The sequence below is a fragment of the Leuciscus leuciscus genome, assembly GCF_965113295.1.
Source record: "Leuciscus leuciscus genome assembly, chromosome: 21".
Taxonomy (NCBI): domain Eukaryota; kingdom Metazoa; phylum Chordata; class Actinopteri; order Cypriniformes; family Leuciscidae; genus Leuciscus; species Leuciscus leuciscus.
Genome location: NC_138745.1, coordinates 34,304,830 through 34,325,884, shown reverse-complemented (window position 1 = coordinate 34,325,884; position 21,055 = coordinate 34,304,830). Strand labels below are relative to the sequence as shown.

The window sequence follows — 21,055 nt, the reverse complement described above, 5'->3', positions numbered from 1 at the left end:
AAACTTTTGAACAGTAGTGTATGTCCAACTTGGTGCATTTGTGAAAACATAAACGTATATCTTAATATTCTTTTATAGTCTTTTGATTTTACTTCAGACAGTTTTATTTATTAATTTTTAATCTTAGTGTTCCTTTCAGAAACATCAGCCAACCATAACGATCTGCTCGATACAGTGAGTGACTTTCCAAAAAAAAAAAAACTTTATCTAAGTTCACATCTTTGTAAACCTGATATTCTGGGGGAAAACCTGATTTAGATCTAGATCTCCTGCATTTCTGTCTGGTACTTTAGGGACTTTTACTCCTCTTTGCATTCCTCTAAGTCTAAATAAACATTTCCAGATTGGAAAGTACATTTGATGCTTGAGATGTAGTGATCTAGGGCATAAAGACTTCAAAGTGTGTGGTTTACACGCAAGGATCAGGTCATGAGGACATCCCGATGTCATTGTAATTTATAACGCTAAATAGACATACAAAATAATTTTTCATTAAAAATGTAATAATGCAGATCAGTTTTGTGTGATGGGTGGGTTTAGGGTTACGGACTAGAAATGTCATTAGGAGTGTCCTCATGTGATGAGGTTCAACGTTATAAATGAAGGGAAGGAAGAAGACTGGGACTCTCGTTTATTTCAATGAAAAAGCTCAAAACAAAAAGGGTGTGTTCACCGTGCCAACAAGCACAGCACAGACAAAACAACAATCCAGATTATCTTTCGACGAATTCTCAGTGTGGCAGCAGCAGACGAGGTCCCGGTCCAACTCTCTCTCTCTCTCTCTCTCTCTCTCTCTCTCTCTCTCTCTCTCTCTCTCTCTCTCTCTCTCTCTCTCTCTCTCTCTCTCTATCTCTCTCTCTCTCTCTCTCTCACTGTGTGTGGTCCTGGTAAACCCTATGTTATGGGGATGTCTCCACAAGAATAGTAATACCAGAAATTTTGTGGGTAAATTTTTTTGGTCCCCATAAGGAAAACAGCTTATAAATCATACTAAATTGTTTTTTTTGTTTTTTTGTATATATATATATATTTTATTTTATGTAAAAATGCAGAAAGTTTTCTTTGATGGGTAGGTTTAGGTTAGGATTAGGGGATAGAATAAACAGTTTGTACAGAATAAATATCATTATGTCTCTAGAAGGTCCCCATAGGAAACTCAATGTTTGTGTGCGTGTGTGTGTGTGTTTTCATTAGACCTTCCCAGACCGAGAAAAAGACTGACGGAGTTAATGATGAAGGCTGTAAAGGAAGGAAGAGGTGATAAAGTTGAGAAGTCCTGGGGTTTCCGCTTCTTTCGCAGTCCCGTGGAGGTTCTCGCCGGGGCTGATGGGAAAAGAGCTACAGGAATCCGATTGGCTCTTAATAAGCTTGAGGTAAGCGTGCAAGACATTTACATTTATTCATTTAGCTGACGCTTTTATACAAAGCGACTTACAATTGCTATATATGTCAGAGGTTGCACGCCTCTGGAGCAACTAGGGGTTAAGTGTCTTGCTCAGGGACACATTAGTGTCTCACAGTGGATTCGAACCCGGGTCTCTCACACCAAAGGCATGTGTCTTATCCATTGCGCCACCACCACCCCCAAACGGCAAGACAAAACAACATCCATAATATCCGATTATGTGTGCTCTGTCAACATGCGTTAAGAATAGATGTTGAGAAGTCAAGAGTCACAAAATCAAAATTGACCGAATTTACTTCCTTAAAGGAAAACGCCGACTTTTGGGGACTTCACTCCGCAGAAGTAGCAGTGCTTCGCCTTCTGAGAATATAGTTCCCAGTATGTATACGGTTAGAAGATGGCTGTGTCTCATGTGAACTTGTTATTCGTACACGCTGTGACTATACACATCACAACATGTAAATAGGGAAATGTTGGCGTTATTTTGTCACTTATTGGGAGCAGTATGCTAGCTGGAGCCATTTACCTCCAGTGTTTGTGCTAAGCTAGGCTAGCGGTGGGTGCGTCAGACAGAGTTACGGCACACACGGAGATGAGAAGGGTATGGACTTATCTAACTCTGGGGGATACGGTGAATAAGCTAAATTCCCCAAAAAGTCGGCGTGTTCCTTTAATACATGTTTGTGGTCGTAATGTGAGGAATTCATCACTGTTTGTTATTTTCAGTGTCTCAGAGTTCACAATCTAATCTTCTCATCTTTAATTAAACAAGCTTGAATGAAATGACTGTGCTTCTTATGATTTCCTGTAGCTCAAACAACAGCGCCAAGGTCATGGGTTTGATTTCCAGGGAAAGCAAGAAGTGATAAGAATGTAAATGTGTAGCTTGAAATGCAATGTAAGTCGCTTTGGATAAAAGCGTCTGCCAAATGCGTAAATGTAAATATAAATGATTTTTTGTTTATCATCAATCATAATCAATCATCTAGTTAGTTTATAATCAATCAAATCTCTAGTCATTAATTATTCCATTGGTCTGTTTACGTATGATAATATTACTGAAATTAATATTTCATTATCATATTAATGAAAATGAAAGGTATTTGCTCTCCCACACGTAGCTTTTAGTAATTTAAACCAAAATGTTTTTTGAGTTCTTCATGGTTTATGGAGATGACTGCACAAGTCAAGACTCAAAGTATTTTTTACTCCACCTGAAATCTGGAAAGTCCTGATGTGCTTGAGAAAGAAGAATGACGTCAATCATTCGTGCGCTTTCTATTCTGTCAGATTGGAATTTGAGTTGGAGAGTGTTTTGCTAAGTTAACTGTACGGAAACGGTTCATTGGATTTAAATGTGAAGTTTACTTTTTCATGCAATGAAACTGAAATTGACAATGATTAATCTTTATCTTAATAGTTTTTATCCTTTTCACAATATGCACTACCATTCAAAAGTTTGGGGGCAGTGTTTTTGTAAAGAAATGTATACTTTTAAAGGGGCTATATGTAGTTTTCTACTAAAGTGATTTTTTTTTTTTTTATTGCCTGTGAGTGAAGGGGTTGTAATCTCACATTAAAATGATCCATTTGACGGGTTTTGCTATTATCTCTGAAAGCAAGTAGGCTATTCCTATTTCTATGTGAAGGCTCCGGGTTGGATTAGGAGTCTGCTAACACTAATAAACGTCCTGCTCCCAGCACAACACAGACTCCAATACAAACTCCACATAATGATAAAAAACTAAACAAAGTTTTATCTGCTGAAGCTCGTCAGGCCAAACGTGAATCGGATCAACATCGGATATATAGCCCCTTAAAAGACATTTATGAAGTTACACAATATTTCTATTTTAAATAGTTCATCAAACTTTGTTGATCAAATGATCCTAAAAAAAATAAAAAATAAAAACTTTACACACAACAATTTCTACTACTACTAATGATAAGTAATGTTTCTTTAGCAGCAAATCATCATATCTGAATGATTTCTGAAGGATCATGTGACACTGAAGACTGGAGTAATGATGCTGAACATTCAGCTTTGATCACAGGAATAAATTACACTTTAAAATATATTCAAATAGAAAAGAGTTCTTTTAAACTTGTAATAATATTTCACAATATTGTTGTTTTTTAATGCATTTCTAATCAAATAAACAGCCTTAGTGAGCAAAAGAGACTTCTTTCAAAAATATATAAAAAATTTTAATAAAAAAGACCCTAAACTTCTGAATGGTGGCGTGTTTGCTTAAGTCAATTTGCTTTTAAAAAAGCAAAATCTAATTAATTACATGATGTGCCGATTAATTTATTTAATTAATCACGAATTAGTTTTGGCTGAGAAATTAACCAAAGGATAATTGAAAGAAATTGTGTTTCGATGAGAAATGTGTTAAATAGACATTACAAAACATTACAAATAAAATGTAGTCTATTCAAAAAACTTACAAAAGTGTTGAATAGACTACATTTTATTTGATTCAACATTCAATTTATTACACATGAACTTTTAGGCTACAATGTGTCTATAAAATGTTTTCTTTATTGTTAAACATAAGTGGGTGGTTTCCCGGACCGAGATTAAGCCTAATCCTAGACTAAAATTGCCCTTTAAACCAGATTAACAGAAATCTGCTTTCTCGGGTCAAGGCTTTAAATAGTCCTAGATTTAGTTTAGTCCAGAGTTTAATAAGCTGATTTCCTGGAGGAAGACTAGAGTTACTCCAGGACTAAATCGAGACTTAAATTAAACCTACCAGGAGGCAGGTTTAACTTCAGATTAACATTGTGTTTCAAAGTGGACACGTGTATTACTTGGACACATACAAGTCAAGTCAAGTCATGTCAAGTTTATTTGTGTAGCGCTTTTCACAATACAGATTGTATCAAAGCAGCTTCACAGTATTAAATTAAAATAATACAACAAAGTTTGTTTCAAGAGGAATTTATTGATTGATAAAATTTAATTAAATATCCCCAAAATATCCCCAACATACACACACATATATACATATATATATATTTCTATATTATTATTATTATATATTTCTGTTAATCTGGTTTTAAGGGCAATTTTAGTCTAGGATTAGGCTTAATCTCTGTTCAGGAAACCACCCCCACATGTGTTAAGAAAAGTTATAGTAAGTTTGTTATGTAAATCACAGGAATAAACAAGAAGTATTAATTGTAGGATTATTTGAATAATAAATTTTAAATGAAAACCATTCATTGTTAATGAACACCATTGATTCTAGGTCTACATCGTTGATATATATACATATAGCCTATATATATATATATATATATATATATATATATATATATATATATGAAGAGTTCAGATGCAAAAGCCTCTAAATGCCATCTGAAATTTTCTTATAGAATGATCATTTTTATCAAGCTTGTGTATTTAAGTTCAGTAATTTCACTTGAATGACAATTAATAGGTAATCTTCATTTCCATTTAAGTGAAATTATTGAATTTAAATAGGCCTATACGAGCTTGATAAAAATGATAATTCTATAAGAAAATTTCAGATGGCATTTAGAGGCTTTTGCATCTGAACTCTTCATATATATGACTTCCAGCATTTCTTTTCTTTTATTCCATAGCTGGTGTGCGCAGTTTATTTAGCTTGCTTAAAAATTATTTGCTCTTGTTTAGTCATTTTTTTTTGATTGCAGTCTTTTTCTGATTCCATTGTTTTCCTTGGATTTGCTTCTCAGTTCCATGCAATTTTAAGCTTTTCTTGGTTCATTCCATGTTTTACAGGCAACCTCTATCATGCTAATTCAGATTAGCACAGTTGGTTTTAAATTAATGTGGTTTATTTTAGTTCAGGACTCCATAGTCCGGGTGTAACTAATCCGTACTTAATCTGTGTTACAGAAAGACATTTTTTAAAACACGATTAACTATTCTAGATTAAGGCCTACTCCTGGCTTAATGTAAACCCTGTCCGGGAAACCGCCCCAAGAAGTTTAAGCATTGTAACAAAAAAATAAATTACAGGCTCTGAATATTTTCTGAATCCAAATTTAGATTTAGATTAGATTAGAGTGTTTTGTAAACTGGTGCCACCTATTCTTTGAAATGAACCAACTCTAAACAATGGCTTGCTGTCATCTCATACTTAAGAATGGCACAACAAAAAGAAGCAGCGGAAATGGTAATATAAATAACATTTCCGCTTCCCTTTTTTTGGACAAATTTTTGTCTGAAAACTTCACGTCTGGTTTCCAGACCAAACTTTCAGACAGATTTTAATGTCCTTATTGGTCTTTTACAGCATCTGTCTTTTAATACATTTTGAAGTTGGCAAAGTAGTGAACTTAAATACTTCCAGTAATCCTTTCAAAGCCTTCCTGTCATGAATCAAGCTCTACTAAACCAAACAAAAACAACTTTGATCACAGGAATACATTACAAATTAACATAGTCAGTTTTGAATATATATTCATGAATATTTCACGAATAATCAATATGTTGTCCAGCTCCAGAAATATTAGAATATCTTCTAACATCTCTTGTATATTCCTTATATATCAAGCAATATTTCCCGGTTCTACCATTTTGTTAGGGGTGAACAGTTTAGGCCTCAAGGACCAGATGTTTGAAAGAAGACCCGGAGTCAGAATTATAAAAAAACTGAAGAAATGTTTTACTGAAGATAGTATGCAGTTTCCACACAGCTTTTCCAAGTTGGATTTGGCCAGGCTCTAATTATAAACAGAGTCGTCTCAAAACATCAAGATAATGCGTTCTTACTCTTAAGGAGAACTACACTTTAGTCTAAATGGAAAATATAGGCTTTAACTGAGAAATGGTCCCTTGAAAACTATTGGCTTCAATGACCCTGATATGTTTTAACACGCTGAAGATCTTTCTCAAGCACAAAACAAGTCCATATTTCATTTCTGGAAGCCGGGATAAATGAGCGAGCACTGTTACTGCAGTCAGATATCAAATACTGACATTAGAGAGAATACATGAAAAGAACATTTCAGTGATCACACCGGTTACTTCTATAACAAAGTAAAATCTCCAGAGAAGTCATTCAACTCATTTGATATTTAGAAGGACAAATATTGATTAATACCTTGATTATAATCACTCATTACATATACATTGAAGCAGGAGTGGATTCCAATCACTGAAATTGACGTGTTTGCTAAAGTCAATTTGCTTTAAAAAATAACATAAAAATCTAATTAATTACATGATGTGCCGATTAATTTATTTAATTAATCACAAATTAGTTTTGGCTGAGAAATTAACCAAAAGGATAATTGAAAGAAATTGTGTTTCGATGAGAAACGTGTTAAATAGACATTACAAAACATTACAAATAAAATGTAGTCTATTCAAAACACTTACAAAAGTGTTGAATAGACTACATTTTATTTGATTCAACATTCAATGTATTACACATGAACTTTTAGGCTACAATGTGTCTATAAAATGTTTTCTTTATCTTTAAGTTTAAGCATTGAAACAAAACAAAAAGTACAGGCTCTGAATATTTTCTGAATCCAAATGTAGATTTAGATTAGATTAGAGTGTTTTGTAAACTGGTGCCACCTATTCTTTGAAATTAACCAACTCTAAACAAACCCCCCCGTGTGTGTGTGTGGGTGTTTTCTCTGTGTTGTTTGTCAGGGGTCGGCTGAGGACACGCGTGCGGTTCCCACCGGTCAGCTGGAGGATCTGGAGTGTGGTCTGATCATCAGCAGTATCGGCTACAAGAGCTTTCCCATCGACCCCACGGTGCCCTTTGACCCCCGAAAAGCCATTGTGCCCAATGCCATGGGAAGAGTGCAGGACACAACAGGTGAGAGAAGTGTGTTTGTCCACTGGCAGGGTCCTGAAACCAGAAGCCATGAGGGACATTTTTTACAAGAATGTTATTCTTTTTTCTTTTTTGCACTTTCCTTCAAAGCCAGAAGGCTTTTTCAGAAAAGATGCAGCAAAGGGCATCACATTAGCTGAAATGTATTCTTTATGTCAGGGTCTCTATATTCCCTTCCCAGCGGAGGTCCGGACAATACTTTTCTGGACCAGTTATACATTTCCATCAGGGCAGCCGTAGTACTTTGTAAAAGAAAATATCCTAAACACTCAAAATATTCATCAAAGATGAGAATCTTGGGCCCCGAGAGAACAATATTATTTTTTTTAACCAATATTTACCAAAAGAAGTACATATTTCTGCTAACTGGATATGAATGTCAAAAGGTAAGAACAGGCTATTATTTATTTATGTTTTTATTTTTACTTTTAGAGACCTACGTGTGTATGGCACATAGAAGGGGACTGAGAAAAGTATGGACCATTTTTATATTTTGCTCAAAGTAATAAACTACTTAAAACAAGCAACATACATAATCTAATAAGCAAAACGCTCATCATGAGCACAAAATAACGTTAAATAGTCATTTCAAAGGTTTTTTGTCTTCCCTTGCAATCTCTAAATAATTTTCCAATTTATAATATTGTATATATATATTAGGGGTGGCACGGTTCACAAAACCCACGGTTCGGTTCGTATCACGGTTTTAGGGTCACGGTTTTCGGTTCTGTACGGTTCTTGTTGTTGTTTTTTCTTTTAATCTTTACCACTCCAAAAATTTACTTCAGCATATGATATATAGCTGAATTATCTAATTATTAATTAATTTATTTCATAAATGGGGTGTGTTTGCAAAACGCAGCTTCTCATTTCCCGTGGGCTGTGTCGGACAGTTATTTGTCACCACTTTTTGCCAGGGTTGATATTATGTCCCAGCACGGATGTACCAATACAAATAAATAAAACATTTCCAGTTAACTAGCAAAGTATTCGTTTCGTTCGTTTGTTAAATAAGAAGCAATCTAGCGCTGAAATGTGTTTTTTTTAATCAAGTGATCAAAGTGCTCGTTGCCGTTGCGATCAGTGGCGCTGATACAGTGTTCTCGTGGCTCGCGCACACACCGCAGCGGCCGCACATTCTTCACTCAGACGCGCGCTTCAGTCCGTTGAGGAGACTCTAGGCTACTCTATTCGTTCCGATGAAATCACAAAACAAAATTCATACAAATCTGTCCCTGCTTGATATACAACCGCTGATAAACATAATCGGTTTTGATGAAAAAGAAAAATATATACGAGTGCAGATTAGAACTCAGAACCTTTGACACGCTTGGCAAGTTCTGCCACTGGACCATTAAAGTACATACCGGTACGTGGAACAGTCGATCTATGTAGCCTATTTATTCACGTGAAAAAAACAACATATAGCCTAGTGGAGTTGATCTCATTAAATGTCTAAGTAAACCCAGTGTACTATTTAAATCGATTGCTGGACATTGTAATGTTATTCTACATTTGTCTGATTTATGATTTAGCATTGTATTAGCAGTAGCACGGGCACAAGGCTACATTGCGCATGCGTCGAACCGTGCGAACCGCGCGACGCACACACGCACCGAACCGAGACAAGCGAACCGAACGGTTCGGATGTTTTTTCATGTACCGTGCCACCCCTAATATATATATATACACACTACCGGTCAAAAGTTTTTAGATCGGCAAGATTTTTAATGTTTTTAAAAGAAGTATCTTCTGCTCACCAAGGCTGCATTTATTTGATTAAAAATACAAACAAAAGTGCTGTCTTGCGCGCAGCACGATTTTATCAGGGGGGCAGTGTTTCGGAAAACATTGAAGCTTCCCCGGGCGCCGCCATTGATTAACGGACCATCGCCTGCTGTTACCAATCCATTGACTCCCATTCATTTTGGCGTCACTTTGACAGCGAATAACTTTACATCTGAGGTGTTTAAAGACTCCATTTGTCCATTATTTATTTCTAAAGAAACACGAAAATGTATAAAAGGCTCCATTACCTTGTATCTTACGTTATGGCCCCGTAGAAGCCGTTTTTGTAAAAATAGGCTAGCGATTGCGTCATAACCACGCGACTCTCTGTCGCACAGTAGAGAGATTACCGTATGGACAGGAGGAGAAGCTCGCGGGCAATCGGGGAGACGTGGAGGCAAAATGACAGAATAATTAATCAGAATACTTAGCAAAAGTTGCTCCTGCTCCTAGCTCATGGACACCTCCTACTCACGCTCTCCGTCTCTGCAAGTTTCGGAAGGGAATGATTCAGATTTCTCTTGGCACAGCTACTAGAAGACAGACGGGTTGCTCACGTCACATCTACGTCGTCAAGCTCAGTTTGAGTCTGCGCAGAACGCTCGACCATCAGGAAGAGAGTGCTTCTAATTGACTTCACTTTTCTCCGTTGAATCCAATGGGGTCGCTGTGTCCATTTCTTATACTGTCTATGGATTTGATTCACGCTGCTAGGCAGCCTGGACACCATGGAAAAGGGACACCTCAAAAAGGGAACCAATCACAGAACGGGGAGGGAGCAGCAAGACGATGACGACGTCTATGCGACACACCGAAGCAGTTTGTTTATATCTATGGATCCAACATGGCATCAGACACGAAGTTACCTTTCGATGCAGTCTTAGATAGTGTTCTAAGTAGTTTAGAACGCAAGTTTATTTCGTCTTCTTCCTCGTCGAATTTCTGCCGCTCTACATACGTCATCTGGTATAATTGAAACGATTGGCTATGAGCTACGTACAGGCGCATTTGATAGACATTCGTAGCGCCCAATAAACGGCTCTGGGCATTCGTAAACCACGCCTCAAATACGAGAAAATGAACATGTGGTTCAGAATCAGAAATCAGAATCAGAAAGAGCTTTATTGCCAAGTGTGCTTGCAACCACAAGGAATTTTTCTTGGTACTGAAGCTTCCAGTGCACATATACAAATACAAGAAGAAACATAGTAATACAAATTCTAAGAATAAAATATATAAAAAAAAAATTAAATAGTATAAAAGTAAAAAAGTAGGGTCACAGTTGGGTTTAGTCCGAATAAACATTTACAGATTATGAACATATTTACAGTATTTTGAGTAGTATGAATAATATAAATATAAATATCACCTGAGTTAGAGAATATTACACTAGACAGTGGGAGTAACTTTACATCTGAGGTGTTTAAAGACTCCATTTGTCCATTATTTATTTCTAAAGAAACACGAAAATGTATAAAAGGCTCCATTACCCTGTATCTTACGTTATGGCCCCGTAGAAGCCGTTTTTGTAAAAATAGGCTAGCGATTGGCATATGCATACGTCACAAAATCGACGCCCCTCCCACGATGGTTGATTGACAGGAGCGTTTCAACACAGACCCGCCCTCGCTCGTGAGCGAGCTGTCAATCATAGTCCGCGCGGACCGGCGCGTTAATTGTTGATAGCTTGAGCACTGAGTAGAATGGCGTCTAAGCGATTGTGGTGTTCTGTTCTTGGGTGTAATAGCAGTCATGTGGATGACTGAACACAGCAGTCATGTGGATGTTCCTAAATCCGTACCGCTGAAGACGCAGTGGCTGAGTTTGTTTTTGAAGGTAATATTCCTCACGATCAACGTCAATGCTTTCATGTTTGCACGAATCATTTTACCAGACTGCTTTACAAACGAGGATCAGTAAAAAGCTGGTTATTTGCTAAGAAGCTGCTCCTGAAAAAAGGATCAGTACCAACTATTCGTGTTCCTGCTGCACCTCCAGGAGAACTGAAGTGAGTGTAACATTTTATTGACCTTTATGTTAATCTTTATATTAATCTTTGCAAATCGCTTGCACGCTTCACGATGAATGCGGCTATTTTTACACTCAGGGTACATTACGGCATGTTTTCTATATACGACGTTATCAATATAATTCATAATCCCACGTTTATAATGAACGACGCGTTATGGTTATTGTGTTATTGTGTTACAAACGGTGTACGCACAGAACAGAGGGGCGGGGTGAGCAAAGCTCATTATCATTTAAAGACACATGCACTTAAACGACGTGCTGAAAACTGTATCATACTTTATCTACTCTTTAAACAGCATTATGGTAATAATGTAACACTATGGCAATACTGTACGTGACTGCGTTTTACTTCGGGGGGGTTGGCGGAACTGACCGAACGGCAGTTTCTTTTCTTTTCTGTGTTCTTGGTCCTCCAGTTTGAAAGGTTAACTACAAGCACAGAGGTTTTGCTTGTATGCGCTGGATCCTTTACTGGAATCCAAAAGTAACTCACTCCTGCTAAAAGTTTCCTATTTGAATTCTTGCACCAGGGAACAAACGTCAACACCATAATGACTAAAAGTTTGTTAAGTAAATGTATCTTAATTTAAGAATGTTTAGATATTTGTACTGGAAAACCAGACACAATACTCATTAAGATTTATAATTCAGGGTTATGTGACATTGTTATTCTAGTGAGCATTTTTATTGAACAAAATACTGTAAATACGTCCATGTCTGCAATATTTTTGCACTGTTATTCCAGATACAATATAGACTAGAATTGAAATGTGTTTACTTCATAAAACTAAATTTTCTCTACTTTTGTTGACTGTCTGCTTAATATCTGCTAACTCTTTATTGGTCCTCCAACAGACATTCTACTGACTAGAAGTAACTTTGCAACTACATGTCAACTTAGTCCAACACTAACCCTACCAGTCTACTAATACCCCATAAATAAATGCTTGTTTTGTTCTTATTCTCAGTTGTTTGTTCTGGACTCAATATCAGACATATTTTATTTTGGCACGGCAAATAAGCATAGATTTATAAATGCTTATTCACAGTTTGTTTGTGTATACAGTGACTTCTAGGTGAAATGCTTCATGCCATACTGATAGTTATTTCCAGTATTATGTACCACTGCCATTAAATAAGCACACAGCACTTTTCCCGGGTTCATATCGATCTCTTTCTAAACACTCTGAGCAGATTTGTTTGGTCTGTCCGGCACAATAAAATAAACACTTCATTGTTGGCCGGAGTGTCCTTCCCAAGTGTGTTGATGTTGGTCCCGCAGGAATGTCTGTGCGTTACGAACATTAGTAGCATGACCGTTGCTTTGTAATATAGGCATATGCCTTGGGGGGCATGTTAAGTGTTCAGAAGGGAAATGGCCTGTGGAAAGAAACTGTTCCTGTGCCTGGATGTTCTTGTGGCCAGTGATCTGTGTCGCCGTCCTGACGGTAACAGTTCAAACAGGGGGTGTCCAGGGTGAGTGGAGTCTGTGATGATTTTACCTGCTCTCTTCCTCACTCTGGAAGAGTACAGGTCCTGGAGGGTTGGCAGGGGGGCACCAATAATCCTCTCTGCAGTCCGGACTGTCCCGTTGTAGTCTCCTGGTGTCCGATTTGGTAGCTGAACCAAACCAGACAGTGATGGAAGTGCTTAAAACAGACTCAATGACGGCTGAGTAGAACTGAATCATCAGCTCCTGTGGCAGATTGAACTTCTTCAGCTGGCGAAGGAAGTACAGTTTCTGCTGGGCCTTTTTCACAATGGAGTCAATGTGATTTGCCCACTTCAGGTCCTGAGAGATGGTAGAGCCCAGGAACCTGAATGACTCCACTGCTTCCACAGTGCTGTTCATGATGGTGAGAGGGGGGAGTGCTGGGGATTTTCTCCTGAAGTCCACAATCATCTCCACTGTTTTGAGCGTGTTCAGCTCAAGGTTGTTATAGCTGCACCAGACAGCCAGCTGTTCAACCCCCAGTCTGTAAGCAGACTCGTCACCATTTTGGATGAGACCGATGACGGTGGTGTCGTCTGCAAATTTCAGGAGCTTGACAGAGGGGTCTTTAGAAGTGCAGTCATTAGTGTACAGGGAGAAGAGCAGTGGGGAGAGAACGCACCCTTGGGGGGCGCCAGTGCTGATGGTGAGGGTCCTGGATGTGAGTTTCCCCAGTCTCACTCGCTGCTGCCGGTCCGTCAGGAAGCTGGAGATCCACTGACATATTGAGGATGGCATGGAGAGCTGAGTCAGTTTGGCTGTGAGAAGATCAGGGATGATGGTATTGAAGGCCGAACTGAAGTCCACAAATAAGATCCGTGCATAAGTCCCAGGTCTGTCAAGATGTTGCAGGATATAGTGCAGTCCCATGTTGACTGCATCATCCACAGACCTGTTTGCTGTGTAGGCTAACTGAAAGGGATCCAGCAGGGGTCCAGTGATGTCCTTCAGATAGGCCAACACCAGTCTTTCAAACGACTTCATGACCACTGACGTGAGAGCGACAGGTCTGTAGTCATTAAGGGCCCGTCCACACGGAGACGCGTTTCGCTGTATACGTATAATTTTTTTATCGTATTGGCGTTTCATCCACGCGGATCCGGTGTTTTCGGACACTGAAACCGCAATTTTTTTAAACCGGGTCCCAAGGTGGATAAATCTGAAAACGCCGCCCTTGCGTTTTCGTGTGTACGGCCAATCCGTAAATTTTGTGAAACGATGATGTCATCACACCAAGTGTCAACTAGTCAGACACCGTTAAGTCACAGCAACTACATTTATGGTTTTTCATATTGTTCAACAAAGTTCTTGATTAAAAAAGAAAAAAGAAAAGAAAAAAGAAGCTACTGTGCCTAATATTATTGTTGTATACAGCCATAGTATACAGCGCGCAAGGTTTATGCGCATGCTTTAAGTCTTCTTCTCCGTTTTTAGTGTATGTCTGTGGCAGAATTACAGCGCCACATACTGGTCTGGCATGTATACTACATCGTTTTGAGTCGGTTTCGTGTGTACGCAGATATTTCTTGAGACGACGCCGTGTTTACGGAATTTTTTTTTTGAACGGGGAAAAAAAATATCGGATAGGGAAAGCTCTGGCTTCGTGTGGATGTGGCTTAAGTCCAGTGATTTTAGTTTTTTTGGGAACCGGAATGATAGTGGAGCGTTTGAAGCAGCAGGGAACTTCACACTGCTCCAATGATCTGTTGAAGATCTGCGTGAAGACTGGGGCCAGTTGGTCAGCGCAGGCTTTTAGACAAGCAGATGAAATGCTGTCTGGGCCTGAAGCTTTCCTAGTCTTCTGTTTTTTGAAGACTCTGCTCACGTCCTCCACACAGACCTTAAGCTCAGGTTGGATGGCAGAAGGGGGGAGGAGAGGGGTTGCAGGAGGTGATGGTGGATGTGTGACGTGCACATCAGAGCGGGTGTGAGGTGTGAGTCTGGGCTTCTCAAACCTGCAATAGAATGCATTGAGAGTGTCAGCCAGTTGTTGATTCTCCACAGATGGTGATTTGTAGTTGGTGATGTTCCTCAGGCCTCTCCAGACTGATGCCGGGTCGATGGCTGAAAACTGTTTTTTCAGCTTTTCAGAGTAGCTTCTTTTAGCAACTCTGATCTCCTTTGTCAGTCTGTTTCTGGCCTGGTTATACAAGATTTGATCCCCACTTCTGTAAACATCCTCTTTGGCATGAGATGAATACTGGGGAGTGCAGTGCGGAGGCCGCGCTCGCGGAGTTTAACCAGCGTGCCGGCACGCTTCCCGCGTTTGCGTCTGACCGCGCGTTTGAACATCACCGCTGCCCCTCCGACGAGAATGTCCAGTAAAACGTCTGAGTAATCAAAATCTGTAAAAAAGTTGTCTGGTGTGCGTTTCCTAATGTCCAGTAGTTCGTCTTTGGTGAAACTGATAGGAAAAGAATGACTAAACGCAGAACAAACCAACAAAAACAACACAATAACTGGAGAGCTCCACACCGAGGCAGCCATCCGCGGCACCATCTTGATAACAAGATGACGAATGTTCCCAGACCACGTCTCAATGAGAAAGAGGTCTGACGTTAGCCAGGCTAAACAAAAACAGTGATATTGTGAAATATTATTACAATTTAAAACAGCTGTTTTCTATGTGAATATACAGTAAAGTGTAATTTATTCCTGTGATCAAAGCTGAATTTCCAGCGTCATTACTCCAGTCTTCAGTGTCACATGATCCTTCAGAAATCATTCTAATATGATGATTTGCTGCTCAAGAAACATTTCTGATTATTATCAATGTTGAAAACAGTTTTTTACATTTTTATTTCATGATGCTATGATGAATAGAAAGTTCAAAAGTTCAATCTGAAATAGAAAGCTTTTGTAACAAACACTACCGTTCAAAAGTTTGGGGTCAGTGAGAATTTTATTTTTATTTTTGGGGGAAAGAAATAAAGTAAATCAATACTTTTATTCATCGAGGATGAGTTAAACTGATAAAAAGTTACAGTAAAGACATTTATAATGTTAGAAAATATTCTATTTTAAATAAATGCTGTTCTTTTGAACTTTCTATTCATCAAAGAATTTTGAAAAAAAATTTTTACACAACTGTTTTCAACATTGAAGATGATAATGAATGTTTTTTTGAGTATAAAATCATCATATTAGAATGATTTCTGAAAGATCATGTGACACTGAAGACTGGAGTAATGATGCTGAACATTCAGCTTTGATCACAGGAATAAATTACATATTAACATAGTCAGTTTTGAATATATATTCATGGATATTTCACGAATAATCAATATGTTGTCCAGCTCCAGAAATATTAGAATATCTTCTAACATCTCTTGTATATTCCTTATATATCAAGCAATATTTCCCGGTTCTACCATTTTGTTAGGGGTGAACAGTTTAGGCCTCAAGGACCAGATGTTTGAAAGAAGACCCGGAGTCAGAATTATAAAAAACTGAAGAAATGTTTTACTTAAGATAGTTTGCAGTTTCCACACAGCTTTTCCAAGTTGGATTTGGCCAGGCTCTAATTATAAACAGAGTCGTCTCAAAACATCAAGATAATGCGTTCTTTCTCTTAAGGAGAACTACACTTTAGTCTAAATATAGGCTTTAACTGAGAAATGGTCCCTTAAACTATTGGCTTCAATGACCCCGATATGTTTTAACAGCATATTAATGATTATATGCACGATTATGATTATATGCATAAAATCAGCATATTAGAATGATTATATGCACGATCATTAGTAATGATGCTGAAAATTCAGCTTTTATTCTGAGGAATAAATTACATTTTAAAATATATTAAAATAGAAAACAGTCATTTTAAATTGTCATAATATTTCACAATAATACTTTTTTTTATTTATTTTTTTTATCAAATAAATGTAGCCTTGGTGAGCAGAAGAGACTTCTTTTAAAAACATAAAAAATCTTACCGATCTAAACCTTTTGACCAGTAGTGTATATATATATATATATATATATAAAAATCTAAAGGCCCCATTCGTAACTTGTGGCAAACCTGGATTCGTTAACGTTTCGAGTCATCTGTGTGACAGATACAATAATTACTGTATATGTACTGCGTTCATGTTTCCTGCAGCGTTCTTCTGCTCTCCGTGTGTCTGCTACTGTAGTAAAATAAGGTCTGCCATTATGTGTTTTATGATACTTTGTCCCTCAAGCCTCTCCCCTCAGTTATAGTGGGAAACCACAATTTGTCTGTCGAAGAACAGTAAATTATTTTTTGCGGTCATATTTATGTGGCAATTCTGAGAAATATTTGTGAGTTATAAAGTCCAAGTTGTGAGATATAAACTTTTAGGAATTAGGAGTTTATATCTCACAAAGCGCTGCAAATAAATTTGACTTGAGTTGACAAGATTGGATGTTAAAATAACTTCTATCCTGATGGGAAAAGGGGTGTTTGTGTATATATAGTCATGGAGTGTGTAATTGTAATTGTGTGTGTTTATTTTGGGCAGGCCTGTACTGCAGTGGCTGGGTGAAGCGGGGTCCCACCGGTGTGATCGCCACCACGATGAACGACAGTTTCGATACGGCACGTGTCTTAATTCAGGATATGGAGGCTGGCGAGGTGGATCTGTCGGTCAACAAAGCGGGCGCTCAAGCGATCACTGCTCTTCTGCAAACACGAGGTCATGTTCACACAGACACGCTCGATACTGAAACCTAGTGAGCTGCAGCATCCTAATCAAAGTCAAACGAACATGTGACTGATTACGAGCGCTCTACATGTGTGTCACACAAGTGCTACTCTTTACATTCATTAGTATTTGCCATTAGCATCCTGCTAAACTAGAAATGACAATATGCATAAAAACGTACTTTTTAATGATTTTTTATTGATTTATTTTTTTTATTGTGTAAAATAGTCCATTTTTATTTATTATAAATTCCTAAGTATCAAATATCAAAAAAGAGGAAGTCAATTTAAGCAGTATCACACATGAGTATGATGGTATTTTAGTGCAAAGGTACGATTATTAAAAATAAAATTATACGATTTTAAGAAAAAGTTTGTAACATTATAAGAATAAATCAATGTTTTGAGAATAATTAGGAGATTAAAGGCAAAGTATTGTGTGAGCAAAGCCTGAGAAATACCACAATATTACGACTTATAAGCGAAGACATTCATTTAAATTTAAATTTTAACCTGGCGCTAAAATGCTGAGCAAAGGGATTTATGCATAAATATTAAATTAACACATTCATGATTTGTTACACATTGTAGTTTATTTTTTGATGTTTTATATTACTTTTAACCTGGCACTAAATGCTGAGAGAATGCATGTTTTACATTAAAATAAAAGTAATACATCGTTGCATTATTTTGAGTTTAATGTATTTGTTAATGCCTTTATACATTCAATTAAATTAAATTAAAATAAAATACAAATTATTTTTTATTTATTTTAACGTGGCACTAAAAAACTGTGCAAAGGCATTTATACATTTAAAAATAATCACTGCATTAATACAAATTTAATTTAAGTTTGTTCATATTTTAATTTGAATGTTTCTGTTATTTTAACATGCCACTAAAATGCTGTCGTACTGTTTAAGTGCTGTTATTCTAAATATCAGCATGGCCATGATTCGGCTATAGATATGAATTATAATCATAGATCTCATCATATAATCAAGGTCTGAGACAAAATCTTTTTTAATTTTTGTGGTGTATCTTTTTCTCAGTGCTCACCGTAATGCCTTCTGAGATTGCCTAATGTGGTTCTGTCTTAGAGCACGTTAGTCGGCGCTTGTTTTATTTCCGTTGGCACATATTCGGCTGGCGTCTGTCAGGCTGTGAAACGCCTGAGATGCAGACCATTTGGCCTGTGGCCTGTGGGTACAGTGGGAATTTTCTCTGAACAAATCTTTTGGAACAAATTTAAAGTTGGGAATGGATTTAGTGTTCCTCGTGACGCAGATCACTACTTTGCACACATTAAGCTGCTGTTGCGTAATTTTTATGGTTCTGGGTGTGTGGTGTTTTTGTCATGGAATGTTTTTGTTCCAAGATTACAGATTCCCTGTTTTTTTTTCAGTTTACTGCACAGTCAGAAATGATCATCATTAAAATGAGTTCATCAATGGGTCATGCGTGTCAACAGGTGTGAGAACGGTGCTTTTTCCACAATGGGAGAAGATTAATGCGGAGGAGGAGAAGAGAGGCAAATCCCGGGGAAAACCCAGGGAGAAACTTCTGGATGTAGACGAGATGCTGAAGATCGCCTGGTCCTGAGATCTGACCCGATGGAGTCTGCAGAGCTGTAATGAACCGTCAGAACTGTATGACTTTCTTGTGGTGGAACACAAAAGATGACGTTTGGCAGAATGCGCACGCTGCTCTTCTCCATTCAATGAAAAATTACAAATAATGATTGAAAATGTGGGGTTCATACACAAAAGAACACTGAATTATGCGCACAAATTATGTTTATGGTACTTTTCTTGTGCATTGTTGTACTTACTTTGAGCTCAGCTAATAAGAGCATCTGAGGAATTCTTCTTAACACCTTTTATTTTCCACAGGAAAAAAGGTGGGACGATATGGCGGTGGATAAATGATGACACACGTTTCCTATCATTTATGAGCTGTTCTTTTAACTGAAGGTTATGCTGGATTTTATGGTTCATGCCTTTGATGTTTAACAAGTTCATGCAGTTTTATGAAAGAATTAAGTCTTAAGCAACTTGAGTTACTTGTTAATGAATTGTTTAGCTATCATGTCAGGACATGGACTTACAATGATCACTACTATTTCCCTTTACTACTGATGCCACCATGTCTAACAATGAAGTTGGCCCAGTCTGTGTGGAAGTAGGTTAGGCGTGGCTTTCTGATCGTTTATTCTTGCCAGAACAAAGAAACTGGACATATTTTTACATAATAAATAATATACAAACATTATTGTTATGACTGCTGTTGTTGTACCTATTAACCAGGGTTGGCAACTTTTGAGTTAAGCTTGGAGTGAGAATTATGGAAGAATATGCTTGAATAATTTCACAATTTCAATTAAATTCTTGTGATCACACATTGTTTGTAATTATGTGAGTTGAGCTCTCCCCAAAAACTAAAATCATAAACATTAAATCATGTACGGACATGTTCTCTGCTGCAGATGGAGATGAAAGACTGTTGCTCTATTGTTGAACTGGATGCAATAGTATATTAGTTTACTTAAAAGTGCCCTATTAAGCTATTTTAAAGGCTACTAATGTTGTTTTGGCGTCTCCTACAACAGGTTCACATGCATCCAAGGTCAAATCAGCTCTTGTCTCTCAGTGTCTGAACGCTTCGATAAAGATTCAGTCTCTCTAAGCCCCGCCTCTCTGAGAGCTGCTCTGCTCTGATTGGTCATAAAGCAAACGCTCATTATCATATCTGAATCTCAGCTCTTGATCTCAGTGATATACGAACAGTAATGATGGCGTGGATTTTACCGTATCAATCTCAGAAAACAGCGTCTTCTCCACATGAACAACACAAACCAAACTCTTTCAGTCTCAGATAAACTACAGTGTTTGAGGGCGGGGCAAAGATACGCTGTTCAGCCAATCAAGACCACAGGCTGGCATTATGCTAATTAGTTACAAACCTATGTAGGAAGTGAGACTGAATTACTGACGACTCGTTTCAGTTCAGAATCGATTCTTTCTGTTAGGAGAGAAAAACTACATTTATCTGCATCTTTTACATTCACAAACAGCTTTACATTTACATTTAGTCATTTAGCAGACGCCTTTATCCAAGGCGACTTACAAATTAGGACTAAATTCAGCGAGTCATCATAAAGAGGCAAGAGCAACAACAACGCAGGAAGTGCTCAAAATACGAAGTTCAGGTATTATTCAGAGTAGCATAAGCCTGATAAGTGGTGTTTCGATGTGTGTTTTTTTTTTTATAAGGTTAAGTGCTCACGGAAGAGATTGGTTTTCAGCTGTTTTTTGAATGTTGTCAGGGATTCTGCATTCCGGATGAGGGTGGGGAGAGCGTTCCACCAGCATGGAACTGTGAATGAGAATGTTCTGGAAAGTGATTTTGTGGCTTTCTGTGATGGAACCACGAGACGTCGCTCGTTTACCGATCGTAGGCTTCTGGTAGGGATGTAGACTCGTAGGAGTGAGTGAAAGTAGGAGGGAGCTGAGCCTGTGATAGTTCTGTAAGCAAGCGTCAGTGCCTTGAACTTGATGCGAGCAGCGAGAGGTAGCCAGTGCAGAGAGATGAACAGAGGAGTGACGTGGGCCCTCTTGGGCTCGTTGAAGACAAGACGAGCTGCAGCGTTCTGGATCATCTGTAGGGGTTTGGTCGCACATGCTGGGAGTCCAGCCAGAAGAGCATTGCAGTAGTCAAGCCTAGAGATGACCAGGGCCTGGACGATAAGTTGTGTTGCATGCTCAGTTAGGAAAGGCCTGATCTTCCTGATGTTGTGCAGTGCAAACCTGCATGATCGAGCT

At 38.0% G+C, this 21,055-nt stretch overlaps 1 protein-coding gene across 1 annotated transcript in view; it reads left to right on the top strand.

Annotated features, from left to right (window-relative positions):
• The window catches only part of fdxr (ferredoxin reductase), a 31,223-nt gene extending 11,718 nt beyond the window's left edge, over nucleotides 1-19,505 (top strand). The window contains exons 10-13 of the mRNA XM_082151960.1: nucleotides 1,195-1,373; nucleotides 7,068-7,239; nucleotides 17,053-17,226; nucleotides 18,706-19,505. Of these exons, the coding sequence (XP_082008086.1) occupies nucleotides 1,195-1,373; nucleotides 7,068-7,239; nucleotides 17,053-17,226; nucleotides 18,706-18,836 (656 nt within the window). The 3' untranslated portion in view covers nucleotides 18,837-19,505. The remainder of the gene's footprint in view (nucleotides 1-1,194; nucleotides 1,374-7,067; nucleotides 7,240-17,052; nucleotides 17,227-18,705) is intronic.
• The last annotated feature ends 1,550 nt before the right edge of the window (nucleotides 19,506-21,055 follow it).